The 27,782-nt window shown below is 35.1% G+C and overlaps 2 protein-coding genes across 2 annotated transcripts; one reads left to right on the top strand and one right to left on the bottom strand.

The window, feature by feature from the left end:
• Nucleotides 1-8,604: 8,604 nt before the first annotated feature.
• LOC111473777 (trihelix transcription factor GT-2-like) lies at nucleotides 8,605-10,996 on the top strand. The gene is made up of 2 exons (XM_023119190.1): nucleotides 8,605-8,984; nucleotides 9,405-10,996. Exons 1-2 carry the CDS (start codon nucleotides 8,677-8,679, stop codon nucleotides 10,876-10,878), a joined length of 1,782 nt encoding a protein of 593 aa, XP_022974958.1. The 5' UTR covers nucleotides 8,605-8,676; the 3' UTR covers nucleotides 10,879-10,996.
• A 14,670-nt stretch (nucleotides 10,997-25,666) lies between these two features.
• Nucleotides 25,667-27,488, bottom strand: LOC111473846 (trihelix transcription factor GT-2-like). Its single transcript, XM_023119214.1, has 2 exons — nucleotides 27,222-27,488; nucleotides 25,667-27,029 (listed from the first exon to the last, which is right to left on the bottom strand). Exons 1-2 carry the CDS (start codon nucleotides 27,467-27,469, stop codon nucleotides 25,847-25,849), a joined length of 1,431 nt encoding a protein of 476 aa, XP_022974982.1. The 5' UTR covers nucleotides 27,470-27,488; the 3' UTR covers nucleotides 25,667-25,846.
• Between the last annotated feature and the right edge of the window lie 294 nt (nucleotides 27,489-27,782).

The raw sequence follows: 27,782 nt of genomic DNA, 5'->3' as shown, positions 1-27,782 counted from the left end.
ACTCGGGTTATATGCTATGAAAGCCATTGTTATTGTCTACTCTCTTTTAGCTTATAACATTGCTTTCTTTAAAACTGTCTTCAACATATTTCATTGCTCTCGTTTTCTAAAACATTTCTCTCAAATGTGACTCGAGGCTCGAGCATACGCTGATATTATCCACGAAGTGTCAATTTCACACGGCTGACTTGTTCGCTAGGTTAGACAAGTGTCGCACAATCGTTGTCTTATTGTTGCAAGAGTTCGTTTGTGACACATGGGATACGAGGAAATGTTAGAGCTATCAGATCTTACTAGCTTATCATATATCATAACCTCATAAATCGAGACGAAATCCATTTCGTTACTTCGAACAACTTCTTTATCATTAACCATTGCTTCTATCAATAGAGATTTCATTTGGTCAAACATGAAAGGAAACTTTGTGCTTTGAAGATTTGGATAAGATGGAAGAACAAGAGCCTCTAGTAGAAGCAGATAAGGTCATAAGAATCTTGGGTTGTAGAGGTGATAAGAATCTTGGCCTACGTTGTTCTCCTGGGTGAATTATTCAGTGATTCTAGGTAGAAAGCTTAAAGGTAGAATCAAAGCAACCTGATTCCTCAAGGAGATTCAACCAAGCCGTCTTGAGCTATCTATCTATATATGTATTCTTCAAGGGTGGACACTAGACGGTGTGCTAACGAAGACGCTGGGACCCGAAAGGAGGTTGATTTTGAGATTCCACATCAGTTGGAGAAGAGAACAAAACATTCTTTCTAAGGGTATGAAAAGCTCTCTCTAGTAGACGCGTTTTAAAAATCTTGAGGAAAAACCTAAAACGGAAAACCCAAAGAAGAAAGTATCTGCTAGTAGTGGGTTTGAGTTGTTATAAATGGTATCAGAGCCAAACACCAGGCAGTGTGCCAGCAATAACGCTGAACCCCGAAGGGGGAGGTGGATTGTTAGTCTTGTATTATGATTTGTGAATGTTTGATATTTGAGAGATTATGTTTTGTGAATAAAAGTTTTATTATTGGTTGATTTGATTTACATGTATGTCCTTTCTAGGTTGATTTAAAGGGTACTCCGAGCATGTTTTACATGTTCTAAAATATAGAAAGTAACGATAAGTTACATGTGCAAAAAGTCGAGTTATTATATTGGTACTAGAGGCCAATTTTAGAGTTTCTTACTTAGTTTAAACAGAGACACGTGCATGCCTTATGAAAAAATTTGAAAATTAAGAATTCATAAATATTGTAAACTACAAACAAGTAATGTTGTAATTATCCCTCTACGAGGAAGAGGACGGGGAAGACAGGTCAATGAGGTAGGCATACGAAGGCTCAATTAGACCCGATTGTTGAGGAAGGTGAGGAGACACCTATCAATATAAACTCGAATCTAGTGTCTCGGGCTCCTCTCCAAGAACAACCGGTAAGTGAAAATCTAAAGGTCTTTGGAGCCTAACAATCTCTCATACAAACAACAATTGTGTTTGACATGTAACCTAGAGTGATACTTTAGAGACTTCAAGAGGTAGAACCCTCCGACCATTGATGGGGCATCTAAAGATCTAGTAATAGTTGAACGGTAGTTTTTTAGCGTTGAGAAGATATTTCAACATATGAACTGCCCCGACGATTATCAAATTAGGTTTGTCACATTCATGGAGAGACACATGATTGTGATTACACTCTGCCTCAAAATCGCTTGGGAGGATAATATCCTGATGACGTGGGCTCAGTTCAAGACAAAATTCCTCCATAAGTATTTTAAGCTAGTTGCAGAGTATAGAAAGTACTTGGAGTTTATGCATCTCCAACAGGGAGTTCACATGTTTGTCTCGTTTTTCTCTCGAGATGATGGTCACAAAAAAGTCAAAACATTTCATCATGAGAATGAGACCTAAGGTTACAGGTGCTCTATCCACCAATTTTTCGCTAGTCTATACTACAACTGATTGAGATGCTCAATTACCGATCAACATTAGATAAGATGCCCTAGACCCCACAAAAGTCACACTAGAGCAGAGGTGGGTCTGGACAAGTCCAGGAGAAGAAGCAACAATAAGATCGCCCTTTAGGCACATTATTAGAGATGTCAGTTTGCACCGACTAAGGAAGAGTTATTGAGACAGTACAAATTTAGGGTTAGAGTCTGTTTCATCACCTGTAACAATGATGGACACAAAGTCTTGTGTCTCACGTAAGAAAAAGCAGTAGACGATGCCAATAAGCTCTCTGGTAGTACTCATGCTCGAAGTCAAAGTTGATCCAACAATAGAGTCGAGTTTTAGATGACTTAGCTTCGTTTTAACTTTGGTATCTTTTCTCGAAGTCAGGGCCATGGATTGTGTCATAACATCATATGAGATGTTGAATTTCCATAACTCCATTGTCTATTTCATTAGATTGTCATAAGTTTATTATTATTATTTTTTTTTTTATACCAATGGGTCTTCCAAAATATTCACATATTATATCATTTCACAGGGTTGAAATGACTCGAGAATCCAACTAACTCAGACTACTCAACCAGAACCACAAAGATTAGGTTAGGTTAGATTTTTTTTTTTCGATTTGGGTTGAATTTTAAAAAATCAAAAACTCGGTTCAGTTTGCAAGTTGACACTTTTTTTGGTCGAGTCAATCTGACCAACCTGAAAATAAGGTTACAGTCCAACCCTACTTTTAATATTATTATGAAGCTTAAGAATATTTGACGTTTATAACTAATGTTAGTTATGAGTTGTGATTTGCAGATGTTTGATATTTGAGTTTTTTAAAAATTTTAGTTATTGATGTAATATATATCCTGAATAAGTAAATTTTTTTAAAAATAATAAAAAAAAAAACCCGACAACCTAATGGTTATGAACTCAATTCAAGTTACTCGAGTCACTATTTCAACCAACCTAACATTATGAGTTAGTCCAAAAGATTTCAATAACTCAACCTAACGGTTATGTATTTCCTTATTTTCAAAAATATTTTAAGAAATCTACATTATTATTGTTTTTGGTTTAGGTTTTGAATTTAAAAGCAAACCTCATCTTTGGTATAAATGTTGAAAACAATCTCTGCTCGCTATGTACGTGCCACAATCTCTGCTCGCTATGCCACTGTCATCCATACATGGGTGCCTTACCTTTACTTGAAAAATGATGTGACACGTGACTTGAATATTTCGAAGAATACTCAGTAAGTGACCACACTATAGGGGTCATGCTAAATGCAATCACATGCAAATATACTCTAGGGACTTATCTCTTTCGCATCTCATACTAGCGATGACCTCCAGTCTGGACTACTATAAATGTGTAGTACTTACCTACACACGACCCATACGTGCGAGGGCGAATCTCCAAGCGGCTCGCACACTCCCTGGACTCTCTCTAGTCAAGCTAGTTGTTTGTAGCTACGTCCAGAGGTCAATGAAACCCCTAGTGTCATACTCCCCATAAAGTTCAGAGCTACGTCCCTGGTGTCATGAACCCCTGATATTTGTAGCTATGTCCAAAGGTCAAGCTAGCTTCATGGGGTTCTTTCGAAGTAGTCTGTGTCATAGGATCACGTTGCATTGCACATCGAGAAGTTTTTAGGGTATCTTGTATTATAACTTTAAGAGTCATTGGTTAAGTCTTAAGGCACAACCAAGGAAAATGTTTTAACAGGTAAGCCCTAATCCATATAAGTCATATACATTTTTTCACATGCATAAATCTTTCATAAGTATCTTGTCGTTTGATATTCATAAAAACCTTGATTTCTTATAAAGGGTCTTTAAGGGTAGTTTCGTCATTTTTCTCTTAGTTCATACTCCAAACATGCTCTAATCACCGTGAGATCTTGTATAATTCCTTTAAAACATTTAAAATTGCATGCCATCGAGAGATCACTTGGGTCACAAAATAGAGGAACGTACCTATATGGGCATTTTGGTCATTTTACACCTATCGTTGGTTTAACCCCTTAAAATAATCCAATAAGCACCATGTTTTATGCATAACCTTATAATCTTATATCAAGCCTTCTAATTAAGTTTTATAAGCAGCGAAGTCCATTTAGTGGGTTACTTGAGCAAATTGTTCAGTTTAGGTCTTTAACTTTCGTTTCTTAAGCAAAATTTAAGTTATGGTTTATTGAGATTTTCAAGCAATTCGTTACCAGTAAAAATCGAGAAAAATATAGATTGGCTACTTACGTGCTTGTTGTCGTTTGGATCTTCAGTTCTCAAGCTTTCAATATCCAAATTTCTCCCAATTTTCTTGCGTAAAACCCTTAAAGTATTTTTTTTTTTTTAAGAGAATCGGTCTGAAAGAGGGTCAAATTAGCAAAATATCATGGTTGGTTCTTTTTAGAGGTGGTCTGACATTCACCAACTTGATTAAAATTGATCATACTATTCTGTTGAAACATATTTACGTAGTAGTTTGAAGAAATTATCGAAGGTACAATAACTAGTTGACTTGGAAACTATTTCTACACTCTCATCACCATGTATCTCCCACTGTGCTAAATCTCGATACTGGGTTTCATAACTTTAAGTCATATTTTGGACATCTCGTACCACAATCCACCTCCACACAAGCCTGAAAAACTTTAATTATCGTTGTGACACCTTTAAAACTTTCACGTTACTTCCGAAATTCAACTTTCATTAAAGACACTCATGAAAATTACAAATTTGTTTGGGTATAGAATGCTTGAACTTTCATGGTGCTAGCTTTGGAGAGTTATACCAAACATTTTACTGTATACATTTCACGAGCAATCAGTAAGCCCATAGTTACATACTTCATAGTGACAAAATTTTCCTTTGACACTACCACTCTCGATATCCATAGTAGCCTCCATGTTAGAAATCACGACCCTCCACAGTGGTATGGTATTATCCACTTTGAGCATAACCTCTCATGACTTTTCTTTGGGCTTCCCCAAAAGACCTCATACCAATGTAGATGTATTTTTTACTTATAAACTCATAATCATTCCTTAAATTAGCCACGTGGGATTCCCTCCCAACAATCCTCAACACTAGAGCTCTCATATTAACAGTAACATTTCTATTGTTTCTAGTAAAAACAAGGTCGTCATTGCATGCATGACACGTCTAATATGCGTGTAAAATTCATTAAAAATATTTTGTAAACAATGTCATAGACTTAAACGTTTGCAAAATCTATTTTAAATAAAAAGTAACCATCAAGAAAATAGCCAAAACAAAAGCATAAAAGAGTCAAAGTAACAAACACGCCCTTGTCTCATCCAAGGGCTACAATTTAAATATAAATGCAACTATCCTAGCTTTGATCCCTTGGCCTCCACTGTGACATTGTCATCTATACAAAATGTGTCTTATTTTTACCTGAAAAAATAAGAATAACATATGACCAGACTATTTTAAGAAATAGTCAAGTAAGTAACTACACTGTTGGGATCAAAAAATGCATATACAAGTAATCATGGTGGGACCTATTTTTTCATAAAAACTCTGTTTCCAATTTGAGCAAAAATTGGATGTGTAACACTTCTCTACACATAACCTACATACGTACACATGGATCCACCAGGCACGCATATACGTAACCCATGGGCTTGCCCTTCAGTTGGGATACACTCATGCTACTGAAGCCACGAAGGAAGGAGCCCACATAATATCACGACGTACATAGATATCGTAATATACGCATCTATACTCATCATTAGAAAGAAGTATTCCAATGCACGTGACATACAAAAATACATGAAATTCTCATAACTTTAAATCATGACATAAACATATAATGCAAGTCAACTCTATTCACATTTTAATTTTTTTTTCGAAAATAAAAATTCTTGGTTAATTTAATAATTTTTAATATGGAACAAAATCGAAATCTCTTCAACCCAAACATATATGGTTGAAATTCTAGATTTTTTTAATAAATAAATTAAACTTATTTATTACTCTATTTCTTTATTTTATAACTTACTATTTAAAAAAAAAAAAAAAATCAAAGTCAACATCTTTTAGTTATTTTTTTTTAAATTAAAATTTTCTCGAAGTTGGACTAAATTTTATTTTTTTTAAAGAAAATAAAGTAATGATAATTAAAATAATTTAATAATGCATATTTAAAAGGAAAGAAAAAAAAATTAAATTGTCATTTAAAATAATTAAAATTATAACTCTTCAAATACGTGAATAAGTAAAATATTTATTTTAATTTCCGTATTAAATTTAAATGTCTTTTTTTAATAGTTACATCAATCATAAAAATAGGTTGATATATTTATTAGTAAATAGACTATTATTATTATTATTATTATTATTATTATTATTATTATTAGAATAGAGATAAGATCCAGAATAAAATACTTTCTCTAAAACTTTATATTAAAAAAAAAAACTATAAATTAATATAAAAACTCTAAAAATAATAAAATTGACAAATTGGCTTAATATTTTTCAACAACCTTATCACTTTATAGCTATAGTCATTTTCAAATTAAAACTACATTTATTTGAGAGGGACAAAATTGTAATTAACAAATTAATTATTTTTTTTTTTTAAAAAGAAAGACAAAATTTATATATACTTGTCATACCCTAAAATTGTAGGGCTACACGTCATTTATACACTCATTTGTTAAATAACATTAAAAAAAAAAAGAGTTAAATTTTAGTGTATTTGCATTTATTTTTAGATATTTAATATATATTTTACTTTTATTTATTATTATTTTTAAAAAATAAATTATATAGTTTTTAAAAATTTGGATCAAAATAACCGTCCAAGCCCACTATATTGTCATGTTTAAGTTTTTCTTTCTGCATTTTTCATCAAGGTTTTAAAAACCGTCTGGTACGGAAGGGAGATGTTTCCACATAGTAGGATCTCACAATCTACCCGCTGACACACCAATTAATGTCCACTCTCTTTCTAGGCTCAACCTCCTCGATGACACATTGCCCGATGTTTGGCTCTGATACCAGTTATAACATCTTAAGCCCATCGCTAGCATATCTTGTCTTTTTTGTGCTTCTCTTCCGAAATTCCCCTCAAGATTTTAAAACGTGTATGCTAGAGAGAGATTTTCATACCCTTATAAAGAAGGTTTCATTCTCATCTCCAACCTACGCGATATCTCACATTTACACTCTCAACCAAACATGATGTACTGGTGCTATCCATTTGTTCTTATCACGCCATACAAAACAAACATAAAAAAAAAAAAAAAATAATAAAAAAAAAAGACATCAGACAAATCATACTTTTGTATTACATGAACAGTTCTCTCGAGTTCATTGTAACGAAAATGACCTAACAAATAAAAAATTACTTATTTTCTATGAAGGGTTACACGTGCTGAAAATAACCTCGCTATCCAAAGACTCACACATGTTTTTACCGACCGATTATATAACGAGAATAACCTAGCGTGACCTAACCGAGTCTAGTAACAAAAATGGCCACCCATTTACTTCTTCTACTCATAAATGGCTTGGCCTAAAAACATTGACATGCATCTAACTAGCTTAAATCCACCGTGGATCCCACAATTAATTATTTGTGTAAAAAATAAAAAATAAAATTAATTATATTATTTCATAAAATAATAGGAATTATAGAAAGAAATCAAAATCTTGTCAAACTACCATTTGTCCCAATCAGAGTAGGCCCCTCCGTAGGCCCGGATGTAGAGAACCACAGCCCCACACCCAACAAGTTGAAAACTGAAAGCAAGCGAGTATTTTTTTTTTTTTCTAATTAAATAATTAAAAAATATGAAAGTAAATTCAAAACTCGACCGAGGGCATTTTGGTCAATGAAAATATTACCCTAAAGTATAAAAATACTGAAATTACTCAGACAGTCACAGATCACTAATCTGCCGATCTAAAAATAAAATAATACTCTTTTAATAAATTAGCCTCTCAATGATTAAAGGTCAATGGGATCCATGTGAGGGGTAGTTTTGTCATTTCACATCCAACTTGCCAAAAAAGAAACCCTCCATTTTTTTTCCTAAAAAAATTAAATTATTTATTTCCAGAGCATTAATTCTCATTAATTGTAATTATTTAAATAAAGATAAACAAATTATTTTATTTTATTTTATTTTATTTTATTAAAAAATAAATAAATAAATAAAAGTGAGGTTATATGGGCCGGCTTTTAGCTAAATCTAGCTGGACAGACAAAAACCAACTTATTATCATTATTGTCTGTATGTGCAAGCTGTTCAAAAATCTCTGTAATATTTATAATATTTTTACTAAATTAAATTAAAAACCCCTTTTTTTCTCTATTTTTTAAAATTATTTTCCATTTCTATATAACTTTCTGTGCCACTTTTTATTATTACTGAGAGAACCCAAAAAAAAAAAAAAATATAAATAAATAAATAAATAAAATAAAATAGAGAAACCCCAGGTGGCAGGTTTTTATTATANTTATTTTTTAAAAAATAACCCATTAAAGAATAAAGATTCCACCAGCTAAAAGAAAGAAATAAATAAAAAATAAAATTTTTAATTATATTCCCAGAAAACCCTTTCTTTTTTTTTTTTTTTTTTTTTTGAATTTAAAAAAAAAATATTTGTTGTGTGTATTTATTTTAATTTATTTTTGGTCCTTGGTTTGTTTTGTGCTGTAATTTGGTAAGGAGGAGCGTCCTCCCAATTAGCCTTGTTATTATTCTCTCTATGCTTGGTGACTCCACTACTTCCGTCTTGGGCGGTGGCGCCGCCGTACCGGAGACGAATCATTGCCATGATGAGGTAATCGGAGACATGGGTGACGGCGGGGGTGTAGCGGCGGCGGAGGAGATTAATAACAATTCTGGTGAAGAGGAGAGACGGAGAAGCGGAGGAGGAGACGACGGTGACCGGAGCTTCGGCGGAAACCGGTGGCCGAGACAAGAAACCTTAGCNCTCCTGAAAATTCGCTCCGATATGGACGTGGCTTTTCGAGATGCAAGCGTTAAAGGCCCTTTGTGGGAACAAGTTTCCAGGTACCAAATCAAAATTTAAAAATTAAAAAAAAAAAAAAAAAAAGCTTCAATTTTTATTTTTATTTTTTGAAAATTTTCGATTTTAATTCTCTTCCAAGATCTGGGTTTCACTGTCGGCAGTTCAATCGTTGTCAGTTCATCTGTGTGTTTTTTTTTTTTTTTTTTTTTTTTTTTTTGTTCTTGGGAATCTTTAATTAAACTGGAAACCCAATTCAGTGGCACTGAAATTCAAGGAGATTTTCTTAAAAATTGAGAAAAAATTGTAATTTTCACAAGAAAATATCATTAATTTCTTCGTTTTTTTAGCTCAATCATTGCTTTTCGACATGCAATTTGATGTTTTTTTCCTTTTTTTGTATGAAAGTTTTGATTTTTATCTCTTGTGGGTTTTTTTTTTTTTTTTTTTGGATTTTTAATCAGGAAATTAGGGGAGCTTGGATATCATCGAAGTGCAAAGAAATGCAAAGAGAAATTTGAGAATGTTTACAAATACCATAAAAGAACAAGAGAAGTTCGTAGTGGGAAACCAGATAGCAAAACTTACAAATTTTTTGAACAATTAGAAGCTCTTGAGAATCACCCACCTTTTAATTTCAATCCACCGCCGCCGCCGCCGCCGCCGTCAACCACCGTCATTCCCACTGTTCNATCCACCACCACCCTACCCCACTTGATGAACATATCCTTCTCTCAACCAAATCCCACAATTCACCTCCCATCTCCTCCTCGTCCCGCTCCGTTCAATAACCTTACCACCTCATCCGTCCCCGTTGGGTTTCTTGAAGCGGATCTCATCTCGAATTCGACGTCAGATGATGTCGATGATTCATCGACATCATCCGAGACACCGAGGAGGAGGACGAAGAAGAGGAAATGGAAGGAGTTTTTTGAGAAATTAATGAAGGAAGTGATTCAAAAACAAGTGGAAATGCAAAAGAGATTCTTGGAAGCTATTGAGAAAAGGGAACAAGAGAGAATTGTTAGAGAAGAAGCTTGGAGAATTCAAGAAATGGCTAAAATCAATAGAGAAAGAGAGATTTTAGCTCATGAAAGATCAATGGCGGCTGCTAAAGACGCCGCCATTACTTCCTTCCTCCAAAAAATAACCGAATCCCAAAACAACAACAGCAACAACAACAACAATTTGTCACGAACGCCACCGCCACCGCCTCCACCACAACAACAACCAATACCCATGTCAAATCCGACACCGGTCGTACAACCGCCACCACCACCGCCACCTTCATCGACATTGCAAGTAGTTCTTCCACAAAAAATGGAGATTATGAAAATGGATCATAATGGTGGGGAGAATTACACTATGAGTCCAGCTTCAAGCTCATCAAGATGGCCAAAAGTGGAAGTAGAAGCATTGATCAAATTAAGAACAAATCTTGAAGCCAAATATCAAGAGAATGTACCAAAAGGGCCATTATGGGAAGAGATATCATCAGCCATGAAGAAAATAGGTTACAATAGAAATGCAAAGAGATGCAAAGAGAAATGGGAAAACATAAACAAATACTTCAAGAAAGTGAAGGAAACAAGAAAAACAAGGCCAGAGGATTCCAAGACATGCCCTTATTTTCACCAGCTCGATGCATTGTATAGGGAAAAGGGCGGCGGAAACAACAACAACAACAACAACAGGAAGCTCGAGCTCGAAAACATCGGTTCTTCGACGATGATTCCGTTGATGGTTCAGCCCGAACAACAATGGCCACCGCAGCAAGAGATCACCCGACCAGACTCGGGCAACGAAGAGATGGAAAGCGAACCGATGGATCGCGACGATAAAGATGATGATGATGAAGAGGAAGAGGAAGAGGACGAGGGTGGTGGGAACTATGAGATTGTGGCTAGCAAACCAACTTCGGTGAGTACTGCTGAGTGAGTGAAGACAAAACATACTGTGGTTTTAGGAAAACTCGAGTAAGGGTCGAGCCGAGACGGGTTGTCGGGTTTTTGTTGTTCATACACACACTCACAATGGGGGGGGGGGNGGGGGGGGGGGGGGGGGGGGGGTGATTGAGAAATTGTAGAATAGAGTTCGGCGAGAGTTATATGTTTTTCCATTTTAATAATTTATTTATTTTTTTTGGCCTAAAAAATTTAATAAAGTTCAAGTAATTTTTTTAAAAAATTGTCAATAATATTATATATATATATATATATATATATATATGAGGCTAAAGTTGACCCTTATAATTTTTTTTTTAATATTTGTGTAAATTTATTTAAAAAAAAAAATTAATTATGAAATAAAAATAAAAATGAATTTGATGGTGAGGTGGCCAGCAATTTCATAACATTGATAAATGGTAGGGACCATTGAAATTAATAAAAATAAAATTGAAATTTTTAAAAATAAGTGGACAAAAATGACTTAAATGTGAAAAAATAAATATTAATGAAATATGTATAATTTGAGGGGTCATTTTATAATTAATAATCTCATAACTCTTTTCAATTAAAAAAAATGAATTAAATGTAAAAAAAAAAATATTTACATATTATTAATAATAAAAAAAATGAAAATAAATATTATTACTTTTATAATATTAATATTATTATGGCTATTATTTAATGAAGCCAATTACCATAATTAATGTTATATGAAAGTTTATAGAGAAAAATAATAATGAAAAATATTGTATTTATTATTTCATTAAAAATAAATTAAAAGATATGACACCTTGCATGCAAACCCCTAATGTTTAGTTAATTAAAAAACTATCAAAATTGTGAAAGGTGGTGGCAAAAAGTATAAATAAATAATTGGGGATGTACCTAAAAAAAAACGTCACAAATATTCGGGTAGTAAAATGTCAAGTCATTGATATCTTGACCGTGTCACAAACTGAATGAGTTTTGAAGCTTTTCGAATAATAAATTTGTTGAACATTTCAGGTCAGTAAGATACGTACTTGAAAAATAACGTTATTATCTCGATTGATTCTAATCTCAAGTATGTAAGATGTAAAGGTATTGATATGTTAACCGTTGAGGTCACCGAACAAGAAAGAGACAGGATAATAGGTATTGAATGAGTCGGTTTACGGTGTCGAGAGAGGGTAGAAAGTAAATAATGAGAGAGGAGAGAGAAGGGATGAAGGGTAGAGGGAGCATCACATGTAGGCATGGAAATGGACCCTTAGGATAACACATTATAAATATTTGTAGGATCATTGGCCCTACACCATTTCTCTTAAGGAATCTTCCTTCTCACTCCTGCCATTGAAGCCGTTCTTTTAAGTACCATTCTTTTTTGACCCGTTACATATTGTCGTCAGTCTCACAGTTTTAAAATGTATCTATTAGAGAAAGGTAGGTTTCCACACCCCGCCGCTAGCAAATATTGTTTTCTTTAGCTGGAGGTTTCCATACCTCCCTACCACTAGCACATATTGTCCGTTTCTGTCCGTTACGTATCGTCGTCAGTTTCACAGTTTTAAAATATATCTACTAGAGAAGGGTAGGTTTCTACACTCCGCCGCTAGCAGATATTATTTTCTTTAGCTCAAGGTTTCCATACCTCCTCACTGCTAGCACATATTGTCAGTTTTTACTAGTTACGTATTGTCGTCAGTCTCACAGTTTTAAAATGTATCTACTAGAGAAAGGTAGGTTTCCACACCCCGCCGCTAGCAGATATTGTTTTCTTTGACTCGAGGTTTTCATACCTCCCTACCGCTAGCACATATTGTCCGTTTTTGCCCGTTATGTATCGTCGTCAGTCTCATAGTTTTAAAATGTATCTACTAGAGAAAGGTAGGTTTCCACACCACGCCGCAAGCATATATTGTTTTCTTTGACTCGAGATTTCCATACCTCCCCACCGCTAGCACATATTGTCCGTTTTTGCCCGTTACATATCGTCGTCAATTTCACAATTTTAAAATATATCTACTAGACAAAGGTAGGTTTCGACACTCCACCGCTAGCAAATATTATTTTCTTTAGTTCGAGGTTTCCATACCTCCCCACTGCTAGTACATATTGTCCGTTTTCGTCCGTTACGTATCGTCATCAAGCTCATGTTTTTAAAACATATCTATTAAGGAGAGGTAGTTTTTCACACGCTCGTCGCTAGCAAATATTGACCCCATTGCTAACAGATATCATTCACTTTGACTCATTACATATCACAGTCACCCTCACGATTTTAAAATACGTCTACTAGAAAGAGATTTCCACACTTGATAATGAATTGTTCGTTCCCACCTCCACCCTATCAGATTTGAACGAGTGGGTTAAAAAGGTATTATTTTTGAGAACGAGAAGAAAATAAGTGAGGCATTATTTAAGACATAGAGACATGATGAAGAACATAGGTAGAAAGAAAGATAAAAATGGAGTATTTTATTTTTTGCTTTGACTTAAGAAATGGGGCAATTGTGTGTGGACCTTTCATTATTATTATTTTTTAATTTATTTTTTATTATTATATATTATTATTACTATTATTTTATTATTATCATTTTTTGTGGATAGCAATAAATATTCTGTTACAACTCATAAAAGTTTCTCATTTATAACACCAATATTTTATATATTAATAAAAATTATCTTATTTTTGTATTTTATTTAAAAAAAATATTATTGAGTTTTAAAATTTAAAAAAAGCATCCAAAATTATTAATATTTTGTTTAAAAAAAACATTTTTAACATTTGATTAGTAATCTTTAAACTTTTTTATAAAGTCCAAAAATACTTTTATTTAAACCGAATCGTTAGAACTACGTTTAAAAAATACTCATGAACTTTCAAAAGTAACATTAATTTCCTAAAATTTTTTAGAGTTTTTTTAAAAAAGTTTGAAAATAATCTATGAGGTTTGAACTTTTTTTTACGAGGGTTAAGGGTGTAAAGTTATTTTCAAAATTTCATAGGTATTTTTTAAATATGATACTAATAATCGGAGGATTTTTTAACTTTAAAGAATATTGATGAAACATTTTAAAGTGAAGGGTATTTTTGGAACATTATTGAAAGTCCAAGGGTATTTCTGAATCAAAATATTAACAGTTTCTATCCGAAAACAAATGAAAAATGTATTGTTAAAACGTTTTGTTAAAAGTTTAAAAGGTATTTTCGAGATAAATACAAAATTGGGTTATTTTTGTGAGATCTTACTTGGGTTGGAGGGGAAACGAAACATTCTTTATAAGGATATGAAAACCTCTCACTAGCAAACACGTTTTAAAATCGTGAGATTGACAGCGACAGGTAACGAGCTAAAATGGATAATATTTGTTCACGATAGGCTTAAGATTACGATGAAAATAGATAAGAAGATCCCTATTCAAAAAGTTAAGCTCTCTCCCTAGATTTATATGTTGCATTTGTCTCTTTTGGAAGGCCATTGGAACAATGACATAATAAGGGAGGGCCTTACCTTTTTGTTCATCACAAGACATATGGGAGATGTGAAAAGAAAGAAAAGAAAGGCAAAAGGAGGAGGAAAGAGTTCCTTTCTTTCAAACCCCATAAAAACTTGGCTTCAACTCATTGTATGGATGTGTTTTTTGGACTTTCTTTTGCTCATTTTGATAGGGCTCCCCCCTCTCTCTCTCCTACCTTTTAATCATATTGCCCCCTTTATGTCTCCAATTTCTTGCCCACCAAACCCTAAACCTCTCATCCCACCATACACTTGTATCTCACTTTTATGTATAAATAATATCATTTAGTTCGAGAAAGAAAAAAACTATCGAACGTTGAATTGTGCGAGAGGTAATTATTGTTTTGTAAATGATGATATCGAGACAATTTATTGTTTCGATACAAGATTATCCATATAAAAATCCTAAAATTCACGTTTGAAAGTATAAATCTCAAAGTTAGTTCAAATACAAAGGAGAAACTAGTGTGAAAATTAACTCTAACATGACTACCCATGGCTTGTGTGGCAACCACCGCAATCGCGTAAGATGTTTATGCTCGGAAATGGTTGAGTATTACTAATGTCTAGTAAGTGACCCATATGTTGGAGTTTGAAAATGTTGATACATGAGAAGATAGAATCATGACATTCATTCCTACGAGGACCTAAAATAATGGTTTGGGCTTACACTTCTTTTATGTTTGCACAACTTTTGTACATAGGAAACCCACCATGTCGTTCATAATCTTTAATCTTTAGGTCTTGTTGGGTGTGCATTACTTTCGTACATATGGGGTATCACTTTCATATACACCAACCCTATACTAAAATAGGGACCTCAATGAGTAATAGAAAGAGGAGAACAAAAATATATCGTTCTTCACGCGTATATGAATTATATACATACATGAGACCCCACAAGTACAAAGCATTAGTTTTAGTACTTGTCTACATGATGCAAAATTGTATTATAAGGGGGTGTCAGCTCTCCACCACCTCTGAGCCCTGTGGCCTAAACGAGCTACCATATGACATGTGTGTCACAGTGAGGGTGAGTGTTTTAGGACGAGTGTCTTGGGCGACTTCCTTTGAAATGAATTTTTCAAAGACAATACTAGGCAGCACGAGTGTCCTGGTATTGCACCCTAGCCCAAGTGTCGTTGGTTGGATTTTGCTTCTACTATTTGGTACGTATTCCATAAAGGGTTTAGCATGGACACAAGAAGGCCAATGCCTCGACTGAACCTGAATGGATGGATTTTCAGGATGTCTCGAGATTATGAATGACGTGTGGGCGCATTCTCGATGGCATGACCGAGTGAGCTGTTATGGTCAACGACATCCCGTGACTTGGGATGGCATCAAAGCATGAGGGCCATGTTAATTGTGAACCAAGATGAGATGATGGGAAATGGTGTTACATTGAGAGACCTTGGCCCCGAGTAGAGGTAATGTCGAGCTAAATGACTTGGCTTGGTGTAGAGGCACGACGGTTGTGTCGCAGAAGATTGAACATGCATGCACAGGTAGCGTGTGTGGTCGAACAAGCTTGGATTCTGCAAAAGTGATGTTCGGTTGGCGAAGGAAAACCTCGCTTAAGGTTCAAGGAAGCCACAAAGTCGGGTAAAAAATGAATATGGGGCTTGAGCTTCCCACAAGGCTTGTCGTGAGCGTGTCAAGATTACGACGCCACATGGTTGAGAAAGTACAACCATGACACATGACACTAGCATAACTAAAGAAACTCAAGGCATAGCTACAAGAATTGTTGGATAAAGACTTTATCCGTCCCAGTATATCTTGGAGGGGAGCACCAGTGATGTTCATAAAAAAGAAGGATGGACTGGTGCATTTATGCATCGATTATAGGGAGTTAAATAAGAGGACAATAAAGACAAGTATCCCCATCCACGCATAGAGGAATTCTTTGATCAACTTAGAGAATCAATGGTGTTCTTCAAGATAGACCTATAGTTAGGTTATCATCATATCAAGATTAAAGAAGAGAATGGCAAGAAGAGAATGTGCCAAAGACAACTTTCAGAAAGAGATACGGCCACTATGCGTTTGTTGTCATGTCATTTGGACTTCCTATCACCCCTGTTGTGTTCATTCATATGGACCAAGGCTTGCAAGGTAAGCTTCAAAGATTAGAAGGACAGGTTAGTGTCAGTGCTAGTACTCACGATATCAGACGACACGAGAAATTATGTGATTGTTAGGTTATGTAGCCTGATGTTTATTTATAGCTTAGTCAATGGTTATATATAGAGTAAATGACATATAGTAAATTGTTATAAATAATAAATAGCTATGTTTAGTAAAAACCTATATCCATATCATAGAGTTATATATAGTAGGTGGTTATATATGATAAATCTATATATAATAAACTAAACCATATATATATCCTTTATGCAGAGCTCTGAAAATGTATTTCTGTATTCTTTTATTGTACATACTCATCAATATAAAACCTTTAGCCAATATTCTCTTTGTATTTTCTTTATCCAGTTCTTTGTGTTCATCTAGATGAGTATGTGTGTTGTTGTGCAATCCTAACAACTGGTATCAGAACTAGGCAAAAATTCATCACGTTTTGTGAAGATGAAAAGTTTAAAGATTGGAATTGAGAAGTTAAATGGATCCGATTTCGGTTTCTGGAAGATGCAGATTGAAGATTATCTGTTGTATAAAGATATTCATGAACCCCTGTTGGGGGTGATGCCAGATACCATGACCACGGACTAGTGGAAGTTCAAGGATTGACAAGCCTTAGGGCTAATCCAGTTGACGCTATCCATGAACGTGGCGTTCAACATCATCAAGGAGAAGACAGATCTGTTGTTGATCATATAAATGAATTCAATGAGATCCTAAGTCAACTGAGTTTGGTGAAAATTAATTTTGAGAATGAAATTAAAGCATTGATTTTGATGTCATCTTTACCCGAGTCGTGGGATACTGTTGTTGCTATAATCAGCAGTTTCCGAGAATCTGATAAACTGAAGTTTGATGAAATTCGAGATGTAGTTCTCAGCGAAAGGTTTTGAAAACGAGAAATTGAGAATTTATCTGGTAGTGCTTTCAGTGTTGACTAACGGGAAAGAAATAAACCGAATGGCCCAAACAAAGGGCAATCAAAATCAAAGAATCGAGAAAATTTCCAAATAGACCTAAAGTAACGTGTTGGAATTGTAGAGAAAAAGATCACTTTTGGACAGATTGTACAAGACAAAAGAGGAAACAAAATCACAAATCTGGGGATGATGATTCTATAAATTTAGTCGAAGATATTGGAGATGCTCTAGTCCTCATCGTGGACAGTCCAATTAAACCCTAAATTTTGGGTGTAAGTTCATACTTTCATTCATCTCCAAATAAAGAGTTTGTTCTTAATTTCAAGTCTAGAAATTTCGAAAAGGTGTATCTTGCCAACAACAAAGATTTGGAGATTACAGGAAAATATGATGTCAGCATAAAAACTTTGACAAAAAATCAGTGGACATTAGAAGTTGTCAAATATATTCTTGGTCTAAAAAAGAACCTGATCTCTATTGGTTAGTTGAACAGCACAGGTTGTGCAACAAAATTAAGAAAGAGTTCGTGGAAGACTATGAAGGGTGCTATGGTGGTAGCACGTTGCACAAAATCTGGAACATTATACAGCATTGTAGGATGTATGAACTGATGGTGTTAATATAACACATGCGGAAGCAATTTGGATCTTAGGCACTTTTAGAACATCAATTATAGTAAATAACTAGCATCTTCATTAGTATTAAAACTTAATGAATTTGAATACTAATCTTTTGTAGTTCAAATTCCTTTTTCCTCACGAACCGGTTTCGAACCACCACTAGTGTCTTCTCCACTATCCTCCGGCCTTAGAACGGGATTGTGGAATCCGGTGAGTGACTAAACTTGGGAGAGATTTAATATATATGAAGCGAGAGCTTGTGAGAATTTTCTCAAAGTCGACTTTCCATGCACCATGATCACTCTATTTAAAGAGTCATGTTTGCATGTTCATGCAAATTTGAGATCACCAAATTTTGACACTCAAAATTCCACTCAAATGTTTGGGATTATGTGGCAAGCATGCATGTTTGGTTAAACCAAATTTTGACACCTCAAAATTCCACTAAACATGGATTTTTCCATTAAATGAAGTCAACATTTTGACTTTCTTCATTTTAATTCAACAATTAATTTGAATAAGTAATTTCAAATTAAAGTAAAATTAAATGATTAATTAAACTATTTAATTAATATTTAATATTAATTTAAATGTCAATCTCAATCAATTCCGACACATAATTGATTAAGATATTTAAATCTTATTTAAATATCTCAAATTCTCTCTTTTTGTTTAATTCGTAAATAAAATAAAAATGCAGTTAAATATATCGTATATATGTAGCGCATATTTCCTAATTTGAATTCGAACACTTCGAATTCACTCGTTACACTGTTCTATGGTTTAGTCCGATATGAGCTAGTAGAGGGACCTAATGGACCTATAGATCATGAGCTCCAACGATCCAAGATTAACTGGTTAAACTCATTAACCTTGTTAACCAACATTCGTTAACTACTAGGACACTCCACTATAGCCTAGTAGTTGCACTCCCCTCACTATAGATATATTTCTGTCCATTTGATATAATCATGATTAGTAAGTTGATCCTTCTCAGGTTGTTCGTAACTAGAGCTGGATCAATTAGCCGTTTTACCCCTGAAGTTACTTCTTGTTTCTTATGTCCCACTGATCCTCTTGTGAACAATTGGTTTATGGTCCAACCAGTAAACCAAATCCCTCTCAGGCCAATGAGTGGGTGGGGCCCCTTGTTCAAGACTTGAAGTTAGTACTTAAGGGAATTACCTCTCTTTTATCCTAAAAGTGGGTAGGAGCGAATTTCATCTTGCACCACCGTCCCCAGCTATTCACCCAGTCTTACCCCTGAAATGGGAGGCTCTTTTTGAGTCGGCAAACTCAAGGCACTCTCACCCATGCAAATCTAAGGATAATTCCGAATGAACAGGAGTTCATGGTTAGCTCAGGATTAAGATCGAGTTACCTAGGTCGGCGAACTCAAGGCACTCTCACCCATGCAAATCTAAGGATAATTCCGAATGAACAGGAGTTCATGGTTAGCTCAGGATTAAGATCGAGTTACCTAGGTCATCGAGTGTAAAGAAAATCAGTTTCAACAGTAAACGCCATTATAAAGAGAGTGATTTTCTTCATGGTCCGATCTTATGTAATACTCATTGCATAGGACACCCCCACTCACATGTCTCCATATGTACAATTTAGTGATCACATTGTTTATATCATATACAAAAGTGGGCCGCATTCATAGTGTCCTCAAAATAAGGTACTCAGCCTTATCCTTATACTATAGATCATTTTGACTATATACTTGAACTTGATCTACTTTTATGTCTCTACATATAGTTTAAGTAATCATACTATAGCCAGAGTTTTCTTAGTTTATTGGATTTAGATTAATGATCGTAAAGTTCACATTATTCAATAACAATCTTTACTAAATAAACATCAATAAAAACTTTATTGATTCTATATCTTTGTTTATAAACTATGAGTTTTAGGACATAAAACCCAATATGAACATAGTTGTTGTTGCTGAGAGTGCTTCAAATTCAAGTCTATGGCACAATAGACTTGGACATATGAGCGTAAAAGGAATGAAGATGCTGGCTGCGAAAGGAGTTTTAAAAGGTCTAAAATCTGTTGATGTGGGTCGTTGTGAGAACTGCGTTATGAGCAAGCAGAAACCAGTTAACTTCACAAGGACTACTAGAGAATTGAAGAAAGTGCAGTTGGAAATGGTCCATACAAATGTTTGGGGACCATCTCGAGTTCCATCACTTGGTGGATCAAAGTTCTGTCACCTTTATCGATGATTTCAGTAGGAAGGTGTGGATTTATTTCCTGAAACATAAGTCAGATGTGTTTGCCACGTTTAAGAAGTGGAAAGGTGAAAGTGAAAAATCAGACCGACTTGAAGATCAAATGCCTGAGGTCTGACAATGGAGGGGAGTACGACAAGTCAGAATTCAAAAAATTTTGTGCAGTTGAGGGAATTAGATTAACAAGGACAATTCCCAGTAAAGCAAGACAAAATGGTGTTGCTAAAAGAAGGAACAGAACATTGAATGAGCGGACAAAGAGTGTGAGGATTCATTCTGGATTGCCAGAGACATTATGAGATTATGCTGTAAATAGAACAGTCTACTTGATCAATAGAGGGTCGTTAGTACCCTTGGAGTTCAATTTGTCCGACGAAGTATGGACAGGAAAATAACTCAAGTACTCTCACTTGAGAATTTTTTGTTGTACTGCGTATGTTCGTGTTGATCCAGAGAAAAGCGACAAACTTGACGTTGAGGGTGTGAAGTGCTACTTCATAGGCTATGGTTTTGAGAGTTCGAGTACAAGTTTTGGGATGACAAGAACAGAAAAAATTTTGGGATAACAACCCAAGCCCACTACTAACAAATATTGTCCACTTTAGCCGGTTATGCATTGTCATCAGTCACACGATTTTAAAATGTGTCAAATAGAGAGAGGTTTCCACACCATTACAAGAAACATTTTGTTCCACTCTCTAATCAATGTGGAATCTCACAAGTATACACCCGAGTAAAGGAAAACACACATGAATCAACCAAGACTATATTCGAATGAGAGTTATCTTGATGATATAAAATTGCTTAAAAACGATTTATAAAAGTCGGATGGTGACACAAAATCAAGTATGCTTAGATTATAACAATTCCGAACGATATTGAATTTGCAAACTCAGGTTTGTCTGAAATAGTCGTTCATAATATTTATAAGCATAAAAATCATGAAAGATGGTACAATACGATGAGAAATCATAAGGATGCATCAATATCAATAGATTTCGACTCTAATCATTAGCCACTAATGATGGCACTTTTCATCATTGTTTAGTCCATAACAATCATTTGAATAACTCATTAATGCTTAAATCTCATAATTTTATTACATTTTACCTATAAACTCAAAGCAAGCACCTTTTTGTGATACCTATTAGAACATCTAGCTGTTAGTCATGTGTCTGAAAATGACAAGCCCCTTTTGTTCATTATTACCCAATTGTGTGCCACCAAATTTCTTGGGATTAATTCCATTTTTATCATACAAATTTTTAATCAATTTTATGTGGGTCATATTTGTTTTTACTTAATTTAACCTACATTTACATATCTCATTCCTTCAAACTATACAATTATTGAAATATTGTCCATATTAACCATAGAATATGATATGTTTTTGTGAGTAATTCTATACAATTATTGAAATATTGTCCATATTAACCATAGAATATGATATGTTTTTGTGTGTAATTTGGCATAATAAAAAGGTTTAAGAGGAGACGGACAAAACCCAATGCAGACTGACACACAAACATCGAGAAGAGCAGCCTAAGCCTACCGCAAGCAGATATTGTCCACTTTGGGCTTTCCCTTTCGTGCTTCCCCTCATGGCTTTAAAACGCGTTTGCTAGGTAAAAGTTTTCACACTCTTATAAAGGGTGTTTCGTTCTCCTCCCGAACCAACGTGAGATATCACAACAATTATGGAGTATTCTGAGATCAAGCTATATCAGACTCTTGAAATCATGTAATAGAGATGTCTTACTCATTGAGTGCTAGATCATGTATGAATTGAAGTTGAAAATTGTAACAATCCAAGTCCACTGCTAGTAAATATTGTCCGTTTTGGCCTGTTACGTATCGTTGTTAGCCTCAAAGTTTTAAAACGCATCGACTAGAGAGAGGTTTCCACACCCTTATAGGAAATGCTTTGGAGAATATTGTTCGCTTTAGCCCGTTACATATCGTCATTAGTCTCACGATCTTAAAACTCATCTACTAGGGAGATGTTTCCACACTCTTATAAGGAATGTTTCGTTCTCCTCCCCAACCGATGTGAGATCTCACAATTCACTACCCTTGGGGGCCAGCATCCTCGTTGGCAAATTGCCCAATGTCTGGCTCAGATACCATTTGCGACAATTCAAGTCCACTACTAGCAAATATGTCCGTATTGGCTTGTTACATATCACAGTCAGCCTCACGATTTTAAAACGCGTTTGCTAGAGGTAGGTTTTCACACGCTTATAAGAAGTGATTCATTTCTCTCTTCAACTGATTCGCTAGCAAAAAGTAGCATCTAAATAAAACGGGCTCATATCGACTCGGTATATTTTGGAGGTAGGTGATGAATTTGGCAACAAGTTGAGAGGAAGGACAAATGTTGAATAGATAGGGTTTTGGGGAAGAGAGAGATGGCATGTGTGAGTTTGATGGCAACATATCAAAATGAGCTTTTTGTGTATTCAAAACATATGAAGCTTTTAATGGAACATGGCCACTCACTCCAATGGGGCCTTTAGCTTTTAATGAAAGGGGGCCACCATTTTTCTCCTACCCTTATCCCTTTGACCACAAAATTACTTCTTAACAAAAATACCCTCAAATTAATAATATTTTCAAACTAAAAAATAAACATAAACATTCTTAAACTCTTCAAAAATAAATAAATAAATATTTACCATTTTTTTTTAATAAAAGTTAAAATCTTAATGTTAGAACGAACACGATTTTCGTGTATGATATTGTCCACTTTGAGTAAACTCTCATAGTTTTGCTCGTTCCAATGAAGAGAGTATTTTTTTATTATAAACCCATGAATATTCCAAAAATTATAAACCCTCGAACAAAGTACACCTCCACTTATGACTCCTTTTCTTTTAAAGAACATTTGAGGATATACCAATTTATTGGCACGACTAAGTTTAGGGCATGATTATGATACCATGAACAAACACGACTCTCCACAATAGTATGATATTGTCCAGTTTGAGCATAAGCTCTCATGACTTTGCTTTGAGCTTCCCCAAAATGCCTCATTCCAATGAAGAGAGTATTCTTAGATTATAAACCCATGAGCATTCTTTAAATTAGCCGATGTGAGACTTTCATTATCCAACTCGCTACCATATGCATGATATAACCTATTTATGCGAAAATATTCATTTAAAACAATTTCATAAAAGGAGAAATATTGAATGCAAAATAAAACTAAAGAAAAGATTGACAATGATGTCCTAGACTAACCTAATATCTATAAAAAAAAAAAAATGAAACTACCCTAACACAGGTTTCATGGTCTTTAACGCCACGCGGTCGTCAACCGCATATATGTGTCTTACCTTTACTTGTAATATAAAAATAGCACAAGACTCGAGTATTTTAAGAAATACTGTGACCCCACTATTGTGGTCAGGGAATGCAAACACATGCGACATGAATAAACCTATCATTTAAACTGTATTCTCTTAGGTAGCCTTCAATCTAGTCAAGTTGGATGTGTAGTACTTCACGACACACACATGCGAGCGTGGGCCTACCAGGCAGACTCACATATCCATTGGGCTTGCTAGTCAGGCTAGCTCCTCTGGCTATAGCCGGACACCTGGAAGTACAATAGTTGTCGTGCACCATGCAAGCTTGATGGTCATTTCAATCCATAGTTATGAAAGACTTAAAAGAATTGAAAGTTACTACCTATACCAACAAGGTACACCTTCCTTTTTGATTACTCAATGTAGGAACTACCTGGAAGAACTCGTATTAGTTTGTGTGGATAGTATTCACTCTTAGAAACAAGGAGTAAGTAATATAACCATGTCACCGGGGAAGCCAGAGCAATTAGGTGTCAAATTGTTATATAAATCCTAGGCACAAGTTGTCATAAAGAAGCTGGAATAGCTCAGTTGGTTAGAGCGTGGGGACCTTAACCACAAAGTCGGAGGTTTTCCCTAATTTCCATTACTCTTAGGGGTATCCTCCAATATTAAAACATTGAGATATGTGGGGTTGTGTATATAGAATCGATGCTACTTATGTATAAATTCGATACTTTGAGGCCCATGAAATACTAAATTAGTATACGTCGATGCTACTTATTTATAAAGCACAAGGGTGCCTTATGTGACCTCTAGTTCTCCCGACAAATTGGATGCATAGTACTTCTCTATACACAACTCACATGTGCGAGCATGGACTCACATGTGCGAGCATGGACTCACATGTGCGAGCATGGGCCTACTAGACGGCCTTGCACACCTCCTAGGCCTGTATGGTCAGGCTTGTTGGTTGTAGCCGAACGTATGAGGTACATTGACTGTCGTGTATCACATATTACCCAAGGTAATATGCATGCATAAGCTTTCATACGTTCATCATTCATAACACCATAGCATATCACATCATCATAACATACTACACCATCGTAACACATCATATCAACATAAATGACACGAGACCACTAGGAAAGTGTCATCATATGCATGCATAAGCTTTCATACGTTCATCATTCATAACATCATAGCATATCACATCATCGTAACATACTACACCATCGTAACACATCATATCAACATAAATGACACGAGACCACTAGGAAAGTGTCATCATACACAAGACAAGTCTTCTAGTCGAGCTGATATTAGAGTCACGTACTTGATGGTCCTAAACCGAAGCTACTACGACTCCTTGATATTAGTTTAACGCAGCTCTCTCAAAGTTAATTCAACCTAAGGAGTCCTACAATTATAAATTAGAATTCTCCTACCTCAATTAACTCACCTAATTTTGCCTAAAATAATTTAAGCTTCTCCTGATCATTTAAACTAGATAAACCTAGTAAAATAATTTAAGCTTACCTTCCAAATAATCTAAACTAGCTAAGCCTAATTTTCCATCCAGTAATTTAAACTTGACTCCAAAAATATAAATCAACTATAAATCTTAAACTCTTCTGAAGAACTGCAACTAGTGGAAAATGGTCCGACCGTGTCAAACCCAAGCCAAATCAGTCAAAATACTTGCATGGAGTTGTCCATTCTTTGATGGGCTTCAAACTGTTCTAGTGAAATAAAAGAAAGTAAGGAACCTTCTTTTACGGTGGAGTCTAACTCTCCATTTCTCAATCATTTTTTTTTTTTTTTTTTGTATTACTTTAAGTACTTACTCGATATTTATAATTCTCAACATTTTTTCAATTTTTTTTTAGAGAACGGACCATCCGAAATGACCCGACACTGATTGCTACATAGGCCATGTGTAATTTGGATAGAATTAGCTTCCATCAAGATTACACATGAAAATAAATGTGTAAGCTAATTCTATCAAACTTTTAAAACATGCACAATAATAATTCATAGAACAAAATTTGACAATAATTTAAGCTTGATTACGATAATAAGAAGAAAAAAAGGAAATTCAATTAATCCCACTATAAACAACAACAATTAATTATCATACAAATTCTAGTGCTCTTTAGCACATGTATTGCAAAGTTGCTTGCTTTTTGTGCTAAACTTTTACCCCTTTTCAACTATGTAATGGATATCATATGCTTATTGAAGACTGCAACCCTTCTGTGCTACTACTTTCTTCTTCTTCTTCTTCTTCTTCCTCTTGATTCCCCATGATTTGATTGACCTGAAATGGTGGCGGCCATTGTTGTTCAGGCTCCACCATCAATGGCTCCATTTGGCTATTGATATCAAAGCTCATGCCTTTTTCCTTCTCTTTATAGATAGCATCCAATTGGTAATAGTAAGGACATGTCTTGGCATCTTCTGGCCTCTTCTTGTTGCTATCTTTCACCTTTTTGAAGTATTTGTTTATGTTTTCCCATTTCTCTTTGCATCTCTTTGAGCTTCTATTGTATCCAAACCCTCTCATGGCTGTTGATATCTCTTCCCACACTAACCCTTTTGCACCATTCTCTTCATACTTCATTTCCATTCTTGTTCTAACCCTTATCAATGCTTCAATTTCTTCCTTTGGCCATCTCGACAGCCTTCTATCCCCGTCTTGAGGACGAGTCGGTGGCGGCGGGGGCGGTGGCAGTGGCGGTGGTTGTGGCGGAGATGGGAATGGAGATATCTTCTGTAACAATGCAACGACCGCGGCGTCTTTCGCGGCGGCTATTGACATCTCTTGAACTAAAACTTCATGTTCTTGATTAACCCTTTTCATTTCTTTGATTCTCCATGCTTCATCTCTTAATTTTCTTTGATTCTCTATTCTCTCCAAGGCTTCTAAGAATTTTAATTGAAGCCCTTCTTGCTTCTCTATTACCTCCTTTGTTAACCTCAAGAAGAAATCACTCCATTTTCTCTTCTTCTTCCTCCTCCTCCTTCTACTTTGGAACGGATCTTCCTCCGACGCGGTTGACGACGACGTTGAGCTTGAAAACACCACGTTAACCGCCATGTTTGGAAAATTGGAAAGAGGATTTGAGGGTTTTGGTGGTAATGAATTGTTCATCGTCGATATAATAGTATCGGTGGTTATTTTCCCCGGTTGATCGTAATGCGACGGTGTTGCCGCCACTTGCCGGTGGTGAGATTGAAATGAAATGTGATTAAAAGCCTCCAATTCATCAGAAAACCTATAAATCTTTTTGGTATTATTGGATTTCCCACTTCGAGCTTCTTTGGTTCTCTTGTGATACTTATAAACATTCTCAAATTTCTCTTTGCATTTCTTTGGAGTTCTATTGAATCCAAGCTCCCTTAGCTTCCTGAAATCTCAACCAATTCAAAGATCTAAAGAAGAGAGAGAAAAAGAGAGATAAAGTTCTCAGCTTTTGCATTAGAAGAGAGAGAAAAACAGACAAACCCATGTTAGAACATGCTAAATAAGATCAAATTGGTTAAATTTTTCAAATTTGATATGAACTTGCCAAGAAAAAGAATATGAATTGACAAAAAACCTTGAAACTTCATCCCATAATGGAGCTTTATGAGTAGCATCTCTAAAAGCTACGCCCATATCGGATCTTATCTTCAACAAAGCCAAAGTCTCTTGTCTAGGCCATCGGTTCCCACCAAAAGACAACCCCTTTTCTTCTTCACCGGAATTCGATCCTCCGCCCCCACCGCCACCACCAACTTCTTCGTGGGTCTCCACCGCCTCGGCCGCCGCCGCCTCCACCACCGCCTCGCCGGAGTCCACTTCCATGGGAGCCTCTAGTTATTGGATGAAAGTGAGGGAGTTTTATACATAAGGTGATTTTTTATTTTTTATTTTATATAATTAATTTTTTTTAATCCTTGGTGGGATATGCCTGTCATGATCAATGGCCCCCCTCCTTTTTTTGTAAAAATAAAATTTAATATTTTATAAAAAAAATTCAAAGTATTTTATTATTTATTATTTATTTTCTTTGATTTATATGCTTAATTAAGTTATAGAATCTTAAGTCTTCTTTTCCCTTTTATGGGGAGGGTTTGCACAAACCCAATCATTAGACCCACTTGGCTTTCAACCTTTC

This window comes from Cucurbita maxima, unplaced genomic scaffold, assembly GCF_002738345.1.
Source record: "Cucurbita maxima cultivar Rimu unplaced genomic scaffold, Cmax_1.0 Cma_Scf00003, whole genome shotgun sequence".
Lineage (NCBI taxonomy): Eukaryota > Viridiplantae > Streptophyta > Magnoliopsida > Cucurbitales > Cucurbitaceae > Cucurbita > Cucurbita maxima.
This window is presented reverse-complemented; position numbering and strand designations above follow the sequence as displayed.